The sequence below is a fragment of the Desarmillaria tabescens genome (genome assembly GCF_030435595.1).
Source record: "Desarmillaria tabescens strain CCBAS 213 chromosome Unknown EV420scaffold_1, whole genome shotgun sequence".
Lineage (NCBI taxonomy): Eukaryota > Fungi > Basidiomycota > Agaricomycetes > Agaricales > Physalacriaceae > Desarmillaria > Desarmillaria tabescens.
Genome location: NW_026848300.1, coordinates 207,147 through 223,748, shown reverse-complemented (window position 1 = coordinate 223,748; position 16,602 = coordinate 207,147). Strand labels below are relative to the sequence as shown.

The 16,602-nt window shown below is 49.8% G+C and overlaps 6 protein-coding genes across 6 annotated transcripts; 3 read left to right on the top strand and 3 right to left on the bottom strand.

The window, feature by feature from the left end:
• Positions 1–297: 297 nt before the first annotated feature.
• On the top strand, positions 298–1,560 carry EV420DRAFT_1615866 (beta-lactamase-like protein; the record flags this gene model as incomplete). The annotated part of the gene is made up of 5 exons (XM_060475076.1): positions 298–659; positions 718–740; positions 795–903; positions 959–1,070; positions 1,129–1,560. The coding sequence occupies 5 exons, from the start codon at positions 298–300 to the stop codon at positions 1,558–1,560; spliced, it is 1,038 nt and encodes a 345-aa protein (XP_060338858.1).
• Positions 1,561–2,171: 611 nt separating this feature from the next.
• EV420DRAFT_1322514 (uncharacterized protein) lies at positions 2,172–5,687 on the bottom strand. Its single transcript, XM_060468717.1, has 6 exons — positions 5,537–5,687; positions 5,401–5,487; positions 4,387–5,352; positions 3,639–4,335; positions 3,342–3,589; positions 2,172–3,293 (listed from the first exon to the last, which is right to left on the bottom strand). The coding sequence occupies exons 1-6, from the start codon at positions 5,560–5,562 to the stop codon at positions 2,528–2,530; spliced, it is 2,790 nt and encodes a 929-aa protein (XP_060338857.1). The 5' UTR covers positions 5,563–5,687; the 3' UTR covers positions 2,172–2,527.
• A 1,823-nt stretch (positions 5,688–7,510) lies between these two features.
• Positions 7,511–8,108, bottom strand: EV420DRAFT_1633496 (uncharacterized protein; the record flags this gene model as incomplete). The annotated part of the gene is made up of 3 exons (XM_060476189.1): positions 7,511–7,832; positions 7,888–8,006; positions 8,055–8,108. 3 exons carry the CDS (start codon positions 8,106–8,108, stop codon positions 7,511–7,513), a joined length of 495 nt encoding a protein of 164 aa, XP_060338856.1.
• A 26-nt stretch (positions 8,109–8,134) lies between these two features.
• Positions 8,135–9,628, bottom strand: EV420DRAFT_1492285 (uncharacterized protein). The gene is made up of 7 exons (XM_060470738.1): positions 9,472–9,628; positions 9,373–9,418; positions 9,217–9,325; positions 9,110–9,171; positions 8,983–9,059; positions 8,823–8,932; positions 8,135–8,775 (listed from the first exon to the last, which is right to left on the bottom strand). The coding sequence occupies exons 1-7, from the start codon at positions 9,602–9,604 to the stop codon at positions 8,251–8,253; spliced, it is 1,062 nt and encodes a 353-aa protein (XP_060338855.1). The 5' UTR covers positions 9,605–9,628; the 3' UTR covers positions 8,135–8,250.
• EV420DRAFT_6586 (TB2/DP1, HVA22 family-domain-containing protein) lies at positions 9,480–11,013 on the top strand. Its single transcript, XM_060482957.1, has 3 exons — positions 9,480–9,776; positions 9,836–9,991; positions 10,086–11,013. The coding sequence occupies exons 1-3, from the start codon at positions 9,745–9,747 to the stop codon at positions 10,861–10,863; spliced, it is 966 nt and encodes a 321-aa protein (XP_060338854.1). The 5' UTR covers positions 9,480–9,744; the 3' UTR covers positions 10,864–11,013.
• A 672-nt stretch (positions 11,014–11,685) lies between these two features.
• Positions 11,686–16,534, top strand: EV420DRAFT_1492278 (uncharacterized protein). The gene is made up of 13 exons (XM_060470737.1): positions 11,686–11,921; positions 11,977–12,165; positions 12,288–12,326; positions 12,378–12,443; positions 12,507–12,813; positions 12,945–13,574; positions 13,686–13,787; positions 13,840–13,948; positions 14,008–14,223; positions 14,278–14,483; positions 14,535–14,666; positions 14,723–16,123; positions 16,188–16,534. Exons 2-13 carry the CDS (start codon positions 12,068–12,070, stop codon positions 16,218–16,220), a joined length of 3,339 nt encoding a protein of 1,112 aa, XP_060338853.1. The 5' UTR covers positions 11,686–11,921; positions 11,977–12,067; the 3' UTR covers positions 16,221–16,534.
• The last annotated feature ends 68 nt before the right edge of the window (positions 16,535–16,602 follow it).

Sequence of the window (16,602 nt, the reverse complement as noted above, 5' to 3'; positions counted from 1 at the left end):
ATGGAAGGAAAGGGCAATGTGGCTTTCTTGGAAAAGGACGATCCTACGTTTAGGTTGGTCCTCCTTCGTCGTGGATAATGAGGCCTATGCTACTCGCTGTCTTGCTTGGTTGGTAGGGTTCGATTTGGTGACACCATGCGCCTCACGAAACCCGAGCCATCGCACCGGATGGAATCTCATTGGGTCTGACTAAACTTCCCGTATGTCCGCTTAGGCTATATAAAAGCTACGGTTGTCAATGTATTATATACAACCCTCGACGCAAGAACTGATCTCGACGCACTGTGTATCGCTAGTATGTCTTCATTCATCGATCTTGGCATCCCACCTTCCCAATCCACTGTGACTGTTAAAGCTATCGACGTTGGCGCACCATCATCAATGTTACCTGCTGCATTCGTCATTGAGCCGGTGCTTCCAGGTTATGAAACAATTCAATCGCCCATCTACGCCTTCTATATTGAGCACGCCTCAGGGAAACGATTAATGTTCGATCTGGGACTGCGGAAGGATCCGATGAGCCTTCCTCCCATAGTCCAGCAGCTAGCAGCACTGTGGAAGAGCCAAGGATTCATACTGGATTTTGCCGACAAAGACGTTTTTGACAGGCTCCAGGAGGGTGGGTTTGACCCGGCGACTATTGATACAGTTATTTGGAGGTAAGTTGTGTCATCCAAGATAACCATGAACTGGGCTAAATGTATATTCATCGTCTAGTCACGGTCATTTCGATCATACTGGTATGTCTACGCCAGCTCAGAAGATGGGATTTGAGAGCTTATGGTATCCACTAGGTGAGATGTCCAAGTTTCCAGCTAGCACCGAGCTAGTCGTTGGACCTGGTTTGGATATGCGCACATACCCGACCACGCCGGAGTCTCATCTCTTTGAGTCGGATTTTGCGTAAGGTCATTCACACTTTGTTGCTTGGCGTAGCTGACGTCGGCATACTCCTCAGAGGCCGCAAAGTAACTGAGCTTGACCTTAATGATTTCAACCTCGCTATCGGCGACTACGAGGCGCTCGACTACTTCTCTGATGGTAGTCTCTACATCCTGAATTCTCCTGGCGTAAGTCCTCCCGATCCGAGCTGCATGAAAGATACAGCTAACTCCAACTATGACATAGCACCAAGTTGGGCACATCACCGCCCTTGCACGAGTCACTCCGACGTCATTCGTCTTACTCGGTGGCGACTCCTGCCATCATGTCGGTCAGCTGCGACCTACAGCCGATCTTCATACGCACTTCCCCTGTCCTGGTCATGTCCTCCAGTCCTTCAGAGGCCGTTCCATTACATCGTGTACCACCCCCCTCCTTGCTCTCCCATCAGAACAGTCGGCGTATGCAGATCTGGAAACGGCTCGTAATACAATCATCAAACTGGGGAAGCTGGATGCGAGTCCGGATATTCTGGTTATAATTGCGCATGACGCTACTATTCCAGGGGTGATCGATGAATTCCCGGAAAGTTTGAACAACTGGAAGGCGAAGGGGTGGAAAGAGAAGTTGACGTGGGCATCCTTGGAGAGGGGCAGTCCAGCGTTTAGATTCGCATAAATTCAAGATCTCATCTCTCGAGACTGATTTGCTACTCGGCATCTCGTGACGATTTGCAAACGTAGCCCTGACGGCATATTTACCACATTCGAACGGAAGAGCGGAGGTTAATCTGACTCTGAGGTGTAGGCCCCGTTAAGTTGATAGACAACCTGAGGCAAGGGCCGCACGGCGCGCCCGTATCACCTTAAGAGTACACGTTGGAGGTTCATGAGAAGACAGTTGTTAACTATAGGGATGAACGGGTTTCCCTGGAAGTGATATACATGTATTACTCGTGCGCTAATCCGGTATTTCTCGGTGATGGGCAATATTTCTGTCATAGATTACCGAAAACCTTCCAGAATTTCGATTGAAAATTAAAAAGAAGAATGCGAAGAGCACAAAAAACACAAACGCATTCTAATCTGTGCAGACGTAGAATATCACGCTGTAGACACGACATAAGTATATGTCTGCTTGTTGATCAGTCTTAACCCAAGCCATTTCGTGTTGAGAAAACGTACAGATCACATGTGCTGGTTTGTATTCGAGGACTTTCTCTGAGGATTAGTAGCGGAATAAATCCGAGATGATAACTCAAAAACCGTTACGGGTAGACCCGAGTATATAGCTGCTCGAAGGCTGCCAGACGAAACAAATCCACTTGTCATTCATTCAAAGATTCTTTTAAAAAAACTCATACTTAGAAAACAGAGAATAACATGTTGGTACACCGGCAGTACACATAACATACCGACGACGAAAAAAAGCAACGCATAACAGAGTGTGCATAATCTACCATCGTGCACGGTGGGTGCTGGACGAAAGCATAGCCAACGTTAGGGAAATTTCCGGCCGTGTAAAAAAAGTGCCGACCATCTTGGCCTACAGCGCTGGCTATAGGTGTTGGAAAACTGACCAATCCTGCAGCAAGGCTCTCTCTCTACTTAGAAAGGAAAAAAACGCGAATTGTTATCGTAACATCTTATCCCGCTGGTCCCCATACTGAGGGAGTCATGTATGCCTGCCTGGGGTCTAGAGACATGTGTCGCGAGTGTATTGGGTGGGTGGGACTCGCTGGGTAATACAAGGCAGCGACATCGGCATCCATCGCCGTCGCGGTGGGCGGATAGAGCTCATGAGTTCCGCCGACAAAAGTTGGCTGCTCGATGGGTGGCGGGTACCCACTCACGTAGTGCTGGGACATGTTAGGACTGAGACCCGGAGCGCGCAAATTGCCTACATTGGCTGATAAATTCCGTTGGTGGTGGTTCAAAGAAGAGGACTGTGACTGTGAAGGGAAAGAAGCCGATGGAATGGATCCAGGAATGTATGTTTGTGGAACCTGTGTCGAAGATGACAATGGCGGGGGCCAAGTCGCTTGCGGCGCAGACGGTGGCGTTTCATATAGCTGTGAATGAGAAATGAGAGGACTTTGGTTTTTATGGCCTGGGGGCTGGAGAGACGGTTCATCCTGAACGGCTGACCAGATGGATCGCGGCTGATTAGGTTCCGGACCAAACAGAAGAGGCGGCCTTGATTCAGAGATACTACGAGAAGCAGTGCGAGGCACACTCATGAAGGTGTGGAGCAGATCTTGTGCAGTTATGGGCGGGTGAGCTGTCTTGGGTGTGATGAGAGGTGATCTATTCTTCAGAGGCGAGGTGGCCGGCGGAGCTATTGGACTCAATGGCTTGATAGGCGTGATGGGAGTAGGACGCGAGACCGGAGATATAGTAGGTGGTGTCGGCCTGTGAAACTATTTGAACAGTGGGACATATAAATGAAAAGATAAGTACCTGGGATAAAGCACCATTTCTTCATTTTCGTCCTCTTCATCCTGTTCCTGAGCATTCAAGTGTTCAAACGCGGCGTGAATAATATCGTCATTTGTATCACTAGTGGCCTCGGTCATGACTTCGTCCTCCTTTCTCTCAGAGAGGTAAGGCACAAAGTGGTCTACCAATGCAACAGTACTGCCTGTTGACAGAGAAGCAGGAATAGAAGTCTTCGAACTCAAGATGCCCGCAGTGTGCAGAGGTGAGCACTAAAAATAGTGTTAATTTAATGTTTGGATTGCGTGCAAAAGCACTTACTTCTTCATCTGCGAAGAACTGTGCATCCATGAGAAGGTCACTGATTCTCATCAACTGCTCGATATTAGGATGCCCTTGCTCTTCCCCCTCTGTGTGGCGCTTGATAACGGCCATCTTCAAAGGCAAAAATCCCTGTAGTTCAACATCTTCTTCCAAGCCAAACTTCAACTCCGGTAAGCGATCCACAGGGAACACATGTGAGAGCGCGCTAATAAATTTGGCGAAGACGGACCAGAACTCTGCGATCTCGCTGGCGTCGTCGCGAAATTCTTTTCCTTTCTCAAGGACGTAAGCATAGTTGGCGCGTAGCCATTTGCTCGCCACTCTCAATGCTTTAAGAGTACGACGGAAAGTGGCGGTTATCCGTTGGGCGAGATCAGTTTGCTCAACATCGTCTAGAGGCACTTTCAGCTCCTCTATTCCAACCTCAAGTAAGGCTCGGTGGAGGAGGAGAACATGACAGAGGATCCGAGCTTCAATGACAGTAGGGGATAATGTAGATGAGGGCGACGAGTCTGCTGCCTTACGGGTTGCTACCGAGGCCGGTGAATCACGGAACATTCGATGCTTCCACAAAGCACCATGGGCGGTCACGAAGATTCTGATAATGAAGTCTTCAGGTAAGTGTCGTCCGGAAACAAGGTCGATTAGCTCAGTGTAGATCTCCTTAGATTGCTTCCTTGTCAACGAGTCCATCCTAAAAACAAGAATCAGACGCGACTTTTTGAACAGGCTTTGAAAACTCTACTTTTGCAAACCGAGACGCCACAGAGCGTGCAGGATTACAATCTTCTCTTTAAATGCTGTCACAACTATGATCTTGGGAACTTGAGACGGATCGACAGAAGGACCAGTGTCTTTCTCCTTCTTAGAGCGGACCTTCCATTGTTCCAGCGCTTTAGTCAACACGGTGCCCATATTCTCAGCCGCAGTGTCGTAGGGTTGACGGACGCAGAGAGCGCGATAATAATGTGCCAAAGACTCAAAAGAGTCTTTCTGATAAGAGGCGAGGATGGCTAGCTGATGCGAAGGGTTGCCGTCATGAGGAACTAGAAGACGCGCCTGCTCATAGCAAAGTCGCGCTTTCGAATAATTCCTGGGCCTAGGAAGAGACTCTCCACCTGGGGCACCCCCTCTCCTGTTCCGTCCTCGCCTAGGGAAGTCGTCATGGCCGATTTTACTTCTCCCTCCGCCCTCGTTATACTGCTCACGGTACCTAGCGATATCACCCAAGCAAACAAGCGCTTTGCTGAGGATAGACAGACGGTCCTCGCGTTCCTCAGGTGTCGTGGGTATGACAGATTCGGTTGATTCCATCCGAGGAAACTGGAAATGGTTGCGGCCGTTGGGGGGTGTAGCGTCGTTATCGGGGGTTCCGGTAGCAGGAATGATCTCCAAAGTGACAAGCGCCGATTTGGCTTCATCGAGTCCAAAGGATCGCTGGTACCTAGTAACTAGTTGTGACCAAAACTTTTCCTCCTCGGCGAGGAACTGGCGGAAACGTTGGACGAGCTTTCGGTATTCTACGGGTCCGTGACCGTGTTGGTGGTGCTGCTGGGGTTGGCTCTGCAATATGCGATCAAGGGTAGCGATACGCTGCTTGTAGACGGATATGATAGCATAGGAAGTCTGCATCCAAAGATGGTTCTCTGCATCTTGAGATTCTGGTTCATAGGGATGAAGGAGGAGAAGATTGAGATAACAGCGTCGCAGACTGTTGGATATTCGGCAACAGTACAAGTCTGAACAGCAAACAACTCACTTCTTCCGTTGGAAATCCGTTTCCTTATCGAATGGTTCCTTCTTTTTCAGCGACTCCTTCAAGATTTGGTGTAGACCTTTCGCTTCTCTGTAACGCAAATAAGTGGTAGAACTGAAGCATGAGAACTTGAACCCACTTAAGCGTAGATTGTGGATCTTCCATAGTAACTTTGTATATCCCGAGTTACTGAATACGCATTGTTGTAAGAGCAGTCTCCGAGTGGATCAGACCAACTTGAACGCGAATTTCAGACGCTACAGATGGACGTTGCGGTTAACGGAGGGGATTCTTTGCTTGTGTTTGGCTGTAGCTTGAATGATGTCAACGATGACTCCTTTGACCACGCCAAGTTAGGTGCCCACTACCCAGGCGTACAGGCGGACATTGGGAAGAATTAGTGAGTAGTATGCTGCTCTCCTTAGTCGTGATATTTTCCATGAAATTCTACACCTTCTTCAGGACTTTGCAATTTGTTGACCTCACTGTACAAATGTGGGCACCAGTTATCAGTCACACGGTTCTCCACAAATTGTGAAAGCGGTATATCTCGGTTTAGACTAATTCCAAAGAACGATTGTCGATCTCTGTGCCTTGAGCCTCACCCAGCACCCTCCATCTTACCTCTACATTCTAAAATCCAAGCATCTCTGCAACTCTTTTGACATCTCGGTACCCTTTCCTCTACAGCCGTTTGCATGAATTAAATCACTGTTTATGAAGGGACGCAACAACATCGAACATTCACAAAACAGTGCCTACGCTTCTAAGTCAATGGAGCTACTGCTCGGGCCACTTAAAAAATGGTCATATGAAGCTTCTTCCTGTCCACCCATTTCCCACACTCCTGGCTTTTACACTAAGGATAAACCTAATTAATCTCTCCCCCATCCCTCGACCCTGGCGCAAACGAGATGGAGAATCTACATAACAAATCATGGATCTTAATTACCCCATATCAATAGGGACAGCAAATCGCGAATGGTTATATGCAACTGATAACCCTTTATCTCAAATCCTCAGTCAGTGCCAATATCCTGTGATGTTTATTTTCCCTGATATCTCATGATACTACTCTACTCTAGTGAAAACGAGGGTTTAGATGTTCATCTCACATTCGAACCACTGACATCAAAGTAAACCCGACTCTAGTCAAATGTAATTCTTCTGACAAGATATCTTATATAACACAGGGTCGTCCCAGCTGAACCATGTCGGTTCTTCCTGCAAGTGCGGTGATTGGGACCTGACACAGTAAATTTACAAGTGCCGCTGCTTTTCGCACCACTCCGGTGCTCCAACCAACCCGGCATTACTAAACGGTACTATCGCCTGCAGGTCTTCCTACGATTTAGGAAGATATGCGAGACGGAAGGTGCCGCGACGGGGTCTGTACGGTAGTTATCTTGATATCTGGATCAATGTGAGGATAAAATGCTCTCGTCTGGACCTGTGGCATGCCTTACATCGGCCTTGAATCTGGCTCTACTTCACGGGGCTCTGCGTTCACGGAGGCTTTACGGTGTTTAGTCCTCCGAATCCGAATGCGACCTATGTAATAAGTATCCACGCGCAGACGGCCTCGTACTGGTCCCACTGGCACCGAGAGTGGGTTTTTCTTCTGCCCATACGATCCCCATCAAGTATGCCTATCCGAGTGTGTCAAGCTCGTATGGGGAAAGCCGTAAAAATATGGAACGTGCGTGTGTCGACAAGCGCAGCCTGTAGGGGACGCGTCAATGAATGACACCAGGCAAACCCTGGAATATCAATCCCCTGGAAACAGGTCGTCTCGGATCTCAAGGGAAAAAAGCGGAACGGACTTCAAGCTAATCTGGCAAGCCGGCTTTATTATATACTCTCGAACTCGTATCTCTACAACTCCGTACATCAGCTACATTTAGATACGCCTTCAAAAAGATAAAGCATTATTACTACGTTTCTGACTTTTTCCATTCAGAATAAGGAGCAACATGGACGCAAAAATTCATTTTTTTGTTGATTTTTATGTAACTGTACGATGTCCATATGCCCATGCCCATGGTACATATGTAAACCGCGGGAACCCTCGCCGAAAGAAAGAAAATCCAAAAGACAGTATGTATAGGAACCACTACCCGTCATCCGTCCTACGTCGCGTAAATCCCTTCTCAGTAGAACCTTCCTCCGGCCCTCTAGGATTCCGTACCACCGTCGACGACGGCCCCAGCCCCTCCCCATTCTCATTCCCATTCCCAAAGATCCTTTCCCTCGCTGCCTGGTACCTCGCCTCTCTCTCCCTGAAAGACTCCGTACTAGGCACAGATGACACCGAGCTATTGGGAGAGTTCGTGGGCCGCTTGAGGATACGCATGACGGGCTGGAAGGCGGCTGGTGGGGGTGTGGGTGTTGAGCTTGAGACGACGGTGGGCATTGGGGCGGCGGATTTGGTGTTACTAGAGGTGAGATTGGTTGGTTGGTAAGTTTTGGATGCAGTGAACGGCAACGCACGCATCGTTCCATAGTCTCTGGTTCGCTTCCTCTGTGGGAGCCTGGGCTTCATCCTCCTCATCGTCGTCGTCGTCCTCCCAGTCGTCCCTTACTGGGGCTGAGGCTACCGCAGCTCGTGTCTGGTAATGAGTACGACGAGCTCATAGCCTGAAATCGTAGGAGCCTACCGAAGTCGAAGCTGGAGGTGCATCCCAATCGTCTGCTACGGTGGTGGAAGCCATCTGAAGAAGGCAAACTTTGTCAATCAAAGAGCGATCAAGCATCGGACGACAAGTGGATATCCCCAATATACTACAATATTATATACAGCTAATAGAAATACAACATCTAGCAAGATACCAGGAAAATAGATACACCAAAAAGTCATATCGGACCTTTGCACTGTGGACAGATTAGAGCTGGAATGACATTACGATCTTTGAATTTTACGATAGCCTTCGAGCAGTCTATTCCGTCTTTCCAGTCATCCGGAACACCAAAGCCACTGAGAGCATCGTACACCAACCGCCTTGCCCTGCTCACCCAAGTAATATTCCCAACAATCCCACCAAGTGGGTACTTGGCGCCTTTCACCATAGGCTGCTTCGCCACTCTGACCAACTCATCCGGGAGACCCTCCAAGAGCTCCTCAATCGTTTGTTCGGGCCGGGCTTTCCTTGAGCGAGAAGAGCGTCTAGGTGGGACAGTGAATGGTTCATCGCTATCTGGCGAAGACAAAAGAAGCCGTAATGGTCGATCCGGAGTGACTGGTTCCTTGAACTTTTCTTTTACGAGACAAGATTGGTGATATGCTTTCCGACAGCTTGGGCGAGGACAGAAGTGCATGACCACGGTGTCATCGTCCGGGTCGTAGGGGTATTGGCAAATGCACGCGTCGCTCGGCTTTGGCTTTGAAAGGAATTGGTAAGAATATAGACGAAGGAGGAAACACGTACGGCAAGTGTTCGCGCTTCCCTCTCGAAGTTATACCGACACCAATAACTGTCCTTACCTATGGCGCTCTGTTCCATATCTCCATCATTGTACCGTTTTATAGTAGCAGTACCTAAGCTAGTTAGAACCGCCGTCGCACCGACGTGGAGGCAAGTCGCCTACCGTCTATAGTTGTCGAGTGGATAAAGTCGTAATGGTCGGAGAATATCCGTTCATGTTTTCCGCATGCATTGGGGTCGCTATATGCGCCATTATGAAAGGTAAAGTGACGCAAACAAAGGGCACTTACAACGACTTGATCACATCGGCCACGTCGCGCGGTGAGTAGTACCACTGGACCCAAACCCATACCTAGGCCGGTTAGAAGTTGGGAGAGGTTATCAAAGGAAGACATACATCCGCGCGATCCTGCTCTGATGACCGTATGTCGCGCACTTTAGCCAGCCAGTACTCGTCCATCTTTAGAGTCTCGTCGATTGATCGACCCTGTGGCCAGACGAGAACGCTGAGTCCATTAGAATGGTGCACTGGGATAGAAGGGAAAGGACGGACTCGTCATTCACTTTTATTTGATGTTCCACGCCGTCCACATCCGGCACTAGAGACGAAAACAATGAGCCAAAGAACGAGGAAGGAATAGACGATCCTTACTAACGAACCGTGCAAACTTGTTCCAGGACGTGAACTGTGCCCGCGATGGCGCGGTTGGATCTCCCCCTAGTTGTCTGTTGGTAACTCTTGTTGACTTGCGGCGAGTGAACAGTGGACGACGACGACGGGCCATGGTCCTCCTCGTGAGCGGTGGATAAGATGGGTACGAAGCACGTGACCGAACTCTGCCTTATTACGTCACCCCCCTAACTGGGCACGAGGCAAGACCTACACTCTTTTCCTTTACCGCCTCTAGCAAGCCTCGCACTAGACATGCTCTTCTATCTCACATCGCGAATAATCTGGTGCGTCTATCGTCGAGATCTTGCCATCGATGGGTGTGCTTATATGCTACGTGTACCAGTTCCGTGTCTGCGTTTTTGTATCCTGGTTACGCGTCTTACAAGACACTCAGCCAGCGACCAGCATCGGAAGAGGAACTAGAACGATGGCTTATGTACTGGTCGGTGCTTGGATGCATTGTTGCGGTTGAATATGTTGCCGAGTGGCTGATCTCATGGTGAGCCCTGCCTCCTTTGTGTTTACGTTCCATGGCTCCTTTCATCAACAAATACTCATTTATCGTCCATTTTACTGATCCCGGTTCATTATAGGATCCCGTTCTATTACCTCACAAAGACGCTCTTCCTCCTCTACCTTTCCCTTCCCCAGACCCAGGGATCCACATATCTCTATATCAACCACTTAGAGCCTTTCTTCAGTACTCACGAAGCACAAATTGACGCAACGACGGCATCCCTGAGAGCCAAATTGTATGCCTTTGTCCAATCGCGCGCTCGGGCCCTCTGGGACCAGATTTCGGCTAGTGTAGGACAGCAGTCTTCACCGGATCCGGTAGCGGGCGGTGGATCAGAAGCGCCGCCGCCGTCTCTTAACAATCCTGTGTCGGGTCCCGCTCAGCTCGTTACGTCGTTCTGGAGGTCGTATGGGCCCAGCATCGTCGCATCAGGCGCGGCGCTTCTGAAACAGGCGACCCCGGCCCCGACACCTACATCGTCGCGAATGGGGACCTCCTCATCGGGGCCGACCACAAAGTCCATCTTAGAGAGACGACGGCAGCTAGAGGCCGAGCTAGCAGCCCTGCCCAAAGTTGGCGAGCCGATGCCATCTGGATCGCCCCTACTGAGTCCCCCCCGGGTGTCCTCAGACCAGGATATGTACCTGCGAGAACGTGCCACGTCTGTGTCCGGGCGATATGAGGAGATAGAAGTACCGAGCGACGTCGAAGGGTACGATGTGGGGCCTGCTGGAGGAGACGGAGTTGGTTACTCGTACGATTCGCGCCCTGCTGCTCAGAAGCGGGGAAGCAGCTGGTTCGGCTGGGGTGGCGCTTCTAGCACGTCTGAGTATGAGACGGTCAAGAATGAGTGATGGCCTGTCCGCCTGCCAATTATCCATCTACTGTTTTCCCACTTAGTCATAATATTTGGACTATCAGTATCTGTCAGTGTAATTGTATACAATGGATTGCTCGAATGACCCCGGGGTTTCCCACTACACGGGATCGACGGCCATGATCGAATGGTGTCGACGTCGTCAATCATTATGCAGCGCGCCGTGGCGCTTTTCACCGCTTCATCACAAGGAGAACGGCGGATGTAGAGCGAAGATTTAGTATCGTTACTCCCTCGAGAAGAATTTCATTTTCATCCTCCTGGAAAACGGAAATCGTCATTTGGGCAGAGATCCAAGCACCATAGTGGATCTCCGAGATGACCGTTGACGTGATTCCATCATTTTCGTACCCCAAAGAAGCGTTGCAGCCAGCTCGTCTGTGCTTCTCAAGACCGGGTGCTGCTGCGTATGATTTCTTTTCTCCCTTCTATGCATATTTTCTCCGAGACGCCTAGTCACGCCGAGAGCACACGCGACGATAACGCCGAAAGCCTTGTATGTAAACCAAGCCGTCATCGAATCGAACGGCTTTCCGTAGCCTATCCATGAGTCACGATGATTAGTGGGAGAACATACTCTTCTCCGCCGCAGGCTGGATTGTTGGCCCGGGCTCTCGCGAGGAAACCCAACAACAACTCAGCAATGCATATGACATTCAGGGCCCTATTAGTCTTCCCTCGAACCGGAAGTAAAAAAAAAAAATTGAGAGCGATCTTGGGATTTTGATCGATCTACACCTGTTGATGGACACAGGTGTTCCTCCGATTCGGGGTTAAAAAAGGCTTCGTAGAAAAACCGCCCAAATAAACAGTAAAATGCCTGGATAAGGATATATTAGGGGTATTTTGAAACGAAATTACGGCTGCAGTGCCTGACCGGTACTCTTGTCCTTGCTATTTGCCATCATGCTTACTCGTAGGATTGCAACTTGACTTTATACCACCACCTTGTGTGTCTGGGCTTTGTGTGTTTTTTCTCTTTATTCCTATACTTGTTGCTCGTCATTTCTTGACGCTTACTGGTGCTTTGTCTTGGTTGGTTGTCATCCCGAGTGGTGATAGTCCATCTAATCGACATTGCTTTTTGCAGTGGAGCCTCTGCGACATTCCCCGCGTACCGTATCGAAGTGTTGCACTCGACTTGATATATCTGTCGCCCTGTGTCTCTTTGGTTAGCTTTCATGGCTCCGCAGCCGCGGAAAGACAACAACACTGGGCAGCGCGTTCAAGACAAGGAGTCCAAGCGTTCGCAAGGTCGCTTGTCATGCGCAGAGTGCCGGTACGTGTTTTGCTCATTCTTGGTGATTTACGTTACTGAAACTTTCCCCTTGTGTCGCAGACGGTAAGTCGGCGCGTCATTTGTCTCTGAAATGCTCTCTGATCATATTTCCTCTCACCAAGACTGAAGCTCAAATGCGACAAGACAGTACCCTGTTCCAGGTGAGGTTCATCGTTAGAGGGACCCTTCGCACTGTACTCATCCACTTTCAGCTGTAAACGAAGAGGCTGCTCTGCAATTTGTCCCAATGGCAGTCTTATCACGGGACAAGGAACCAGGTACATCTGTCCCTCATTGATAATTTTATGTGTCGATGTCATGCCAACGTACAACTCTTGCAGGTTCGTACTTGCAGATACCGAAAAGCTCCATCAGAAAATTGCGCATATGAGTGACCGGATTCGTCAACTTGAGGACGCTCTTATGATCCTACAGTCGACCGTGACAACCGAGCCCCATCCGCTTCTCGACCGTGATTTGCTAAAGATTAAGTCTAGTATTGAGCTTCACGCGGCCATACAAGAGTCGGGAAACAATGCGGCGCAAGCAGAGGAATCTGATGATTCTCAGTATATTGATGCTTTTGGTACGCTTGCCATACGCGATGATGGTGCTGCTACTTTCTACGGACGGTCCGCCGGTCAAGAGGTGAGTACTCGGAACCTTTCACGTCAACGTTGCAGCCTCATGACCTCGATGCTCCAGAGTCTCCTTATTGTATGTCTGCCATGCTGTAATTCTCCCTCCCGATTCGGTCACTCAGACTAGTCTCTATCTAGGGTGAAGTAAACGAGGCCAAGGAATCCTCCGCAAGTCCGGAAATGATTCATTCGACTACTCCCACTTGGACTTCAGATCTCGCACCGCCTGTTACTCAGCTATCAACCAGTTTCCCATTCTCGACAGTACCCGCGGGGATCAGTCTTGATTATCTCGTCGAAAACCACATTCCGGAATGGAGCGAAGGTTATCGTCTTTGCAGTCTGTATCTCGAGACCGCTCCTTGGTTCTTTGGTGCCGTACATCAGCGTCAGCTGTTTGAGGAACTTATTCCCCTGTGGTACCAGGACGGCGCGAGAAGGCCAACCAACTCGTCACCTCCGTCGGCTACCTCCGCTCCAGTAACTAAGGGCGGAGCGCATGACTTGGCGTTACTCTTCATTATTTTCTGTTTCGGAGCGCTAACCGATATGAATCTCCCGCCTGCACCGGATAACCCGGTCAGCGAGCAATACTACGACTTGACCAAGGCGGCTTTGTCTATCGAGCCTATCATGGAGAGACCTCCCTCTGTCGCTACAGTCCAAACCCTTTCCTTAATGGCTATCTACGAGGGTCTGAAAAGCGGCGAAAATAGCATCGAATCCACATGGACGCTTATGGGAATATCCACGAAACTGGCTCAGAGTGTACGTTGACTGCTCCCGGATGAGGGTCATGAGATGAACTAACCATCCCTGCAGATTGGTCTCCGTAAGTTGATTGACGAGATACAGACATCGAGATGGGGCTAAGCAAAGAGCAAATCAGATCGGGACTGTGCGCGTTGGAAGCTTTCCCCAGCGGAGGTGCAGAAACGACGTGCCCTCTTCTGGGAGTTATTCATTACCGATGGTTGGCAGGTAATATTTTCTAGCATCCTATTCCTGTATCTTACTCAACATGTATGTATAGAGCCTCGCTACCGGGCGACTAGCAACGTTCTCCCTCCCTTTTGTCGACTGTGAACTTCCGCAGGATGCCGATCAAACTATGGCTGCGGATGGTACTATACAACCGAGTTGTGAGTCTCGTGATCGTATCCCGTAGGAAACTGTTGCTAACGATATCTGATATCTGCAGTTCCATATTGGAAGGCTCGTTTTGGAGCCGAGTGCGTCGCTGCCGTCGTTCAGGGTACTCTGACTTCACGCGCACCTAAATACTCTATCATATTGGATCTGGACCGCAAAGTCCGTGATATGGAGCTTCCCAAATATGCACAAGGATCACCTCCGGAGGGTGTTGGTTTGAGCGAGACTATGAGTCATTTCATGCCGACTAATTATCGCGAACTCAGTTGGGTGATTTTGTTTTATCTCTGACTGTGGGTGCTGATGATGTTGCTTCTAGCGCTCCTCTATATTCATCGTTGCTTCTTCGTGCATGCTATTAACAGCAACCCGAGCGATCCAATCAAGAGCCAATACGCGCCATCTTTCTTGGCTGGTTACCGGAGCGCGTGTGATTTGCTTGCGTCAGTGAGACAGCAGTTTACGAGATTCCCGGCCCAGATAGCTCGCTTCTGGGTCTTGTGGACGCATGCGTTTTCGTCGACGGTGAGACTGCGTGCATGTGGTTTTCTTCAAGCTGACGTGTAATATTCACAGGTGATGATTTCTTCGGTCGTTATACACGGGCCTACTTGCAAAGTTGCTCCGGCCGCGTTGTTGGAGCTCAAGGCGGCTTGTGATCTCTTTGATACTGCGGCGAAATATGGTGGGAGGGCTGTGAAGTTCCTGGTTAGTCGGCGATTCTGTATTGTTAACGTCATCGGATTTATTGATTTGTGTTGCAGCCTATTGTTAAGCGTCTGCAAGGCAAGGCGCAGAAGATTTATTTCGACATGAGAAACGGTATAGCACCTACCGTCGGAAAGGATATCTTCCGTCCTTCAACCGAGACCGAGGACGATGACGAGATGCATATATTCAGTGGGAAGACCCGAACGCTTACCACAAAGTACCCTCCACGACCGAACCCGCAAGTTCGCACTTCACAATCAGACTCAAGAGCTCCTTCCGATTCGCCGCCTCAGACTAATAATCCGTCATTCACGGGTGTTCACCCTAGCTTGGTCAATGAGCTGAATGGGTTCGAAGGGCATATCCGTGCCCAGATTGAGAGCGCGTATCAACAGGGCAATGAGGTCTTCGCGCAAGCGCTGTTAGGTCAGACTCAACCGTACCAGGATGAGCAGCAGCGGTATCTCGCTGAAGAGGCGCAGCACCGTCAAGCGCAGCTACAGCAGCAGCAGCAACAACAACAACAGCGGCCATCCCCGCCTATGCAGCAGCAGCCTCCTCCGATCGTGCAGCATCAACCACCGCCTACGCAGTATCAACCACCGGCCGTACAGCAACCTCCGACCGTACAACACCAACCCCCGCAGCAACAACAGCAACAGGTCTATTATCAACCGCCTCCCGTACCACCGCCGTCTCAGCAACAGTATGCTCAACCAACATCTTCGGAGCAGTATCAGCAACACTCTCTTCGTCGTTCCCGGTCTATGCATTACGAACATCACCGAGAGGTCGAACCTACTGTGCATCAACCCGAGCCCATTGCTCAGTCTCAGGTGCACCAGTACCCCGCCGCTGTGGCTCACCAGACATACCAGACGGCCACCGAATACGCTCAACATACGGCCCCGGTTCCTGCTCCTGCTCCAGTCCAGCCGCGCCATGCCTTGACACACTCGCAATCTCACTCCAATCTCAACGCGTTAAGACACTCTCAATCTCATTCCAGTCTCCATCAGTTGTCGTACCAAGAATACCAACAACTAGCTCCTCCGGCGCCTCGTGTATACCAGCCACCGCAGGAACCTCCGCCACCGCCGCAGCAACATCAACATCAGCAAGACGTGTATGACTACTCGAAGCAAACTGTGTACCACCAGCAGCAACAACAACAACAACCTATGGCGGCCGAGTCGATCTCGCCGTCTACAAGCTATTCCCAACAGCAATATCCCTCCCCCGAGACCGCTACTACGTCCACAGCCCAACAACAATATTGGACCGATCAAGCCATGGACACGACGGCGGATTACAACCAGCAGCAGCAGCAGCACTCACATTACGGCATGTACCAGTATCACCCACAGCAGTATTATACGCCTGAGGGTGCCATGAGGGGTATCGCCGCTGATGATCAGAGTCTCCAGCAAACGTGGCAGTCGTACATGCACAATGTAAGCTTCAACTGTTCTTTTTTGCTTTCCCCGGATGGTCCTTACTCACCACTGAACGTGCTAGGTCGGCTCTCCACGGCACCTCCTGGAAGACTAGAAGAAGGGGAAAAAAAATTCACGGCATTTCATCTTCTCATTTGTATTCTTAGCGCATTACGAACCTCCCATCTCTTTCCTCTCCATGCTCTGCCAGTGCTATTTCAATTGCATCTATTCGTTGGGTTTAACGGCTCATGTCTGGCTATCATATATGTTGTCATCGTGCTATGCTAGTATCTCTTGTTTTAATAATAATAATACCAAATACCTGGAGTGCATACGAGCAGTGAAGTTTCGGTCGGTGATAGTGATTCAATTGTTACATATGCGTGTGCATCTCGCAGTTGATGGTATCTTGACAGTAATTGCTACGGGTGTGTCGGTTCCGCCCACTTACGAGAATGATTGTGATTTGGGAGTCCTCAGGCTTTGATCTTGGG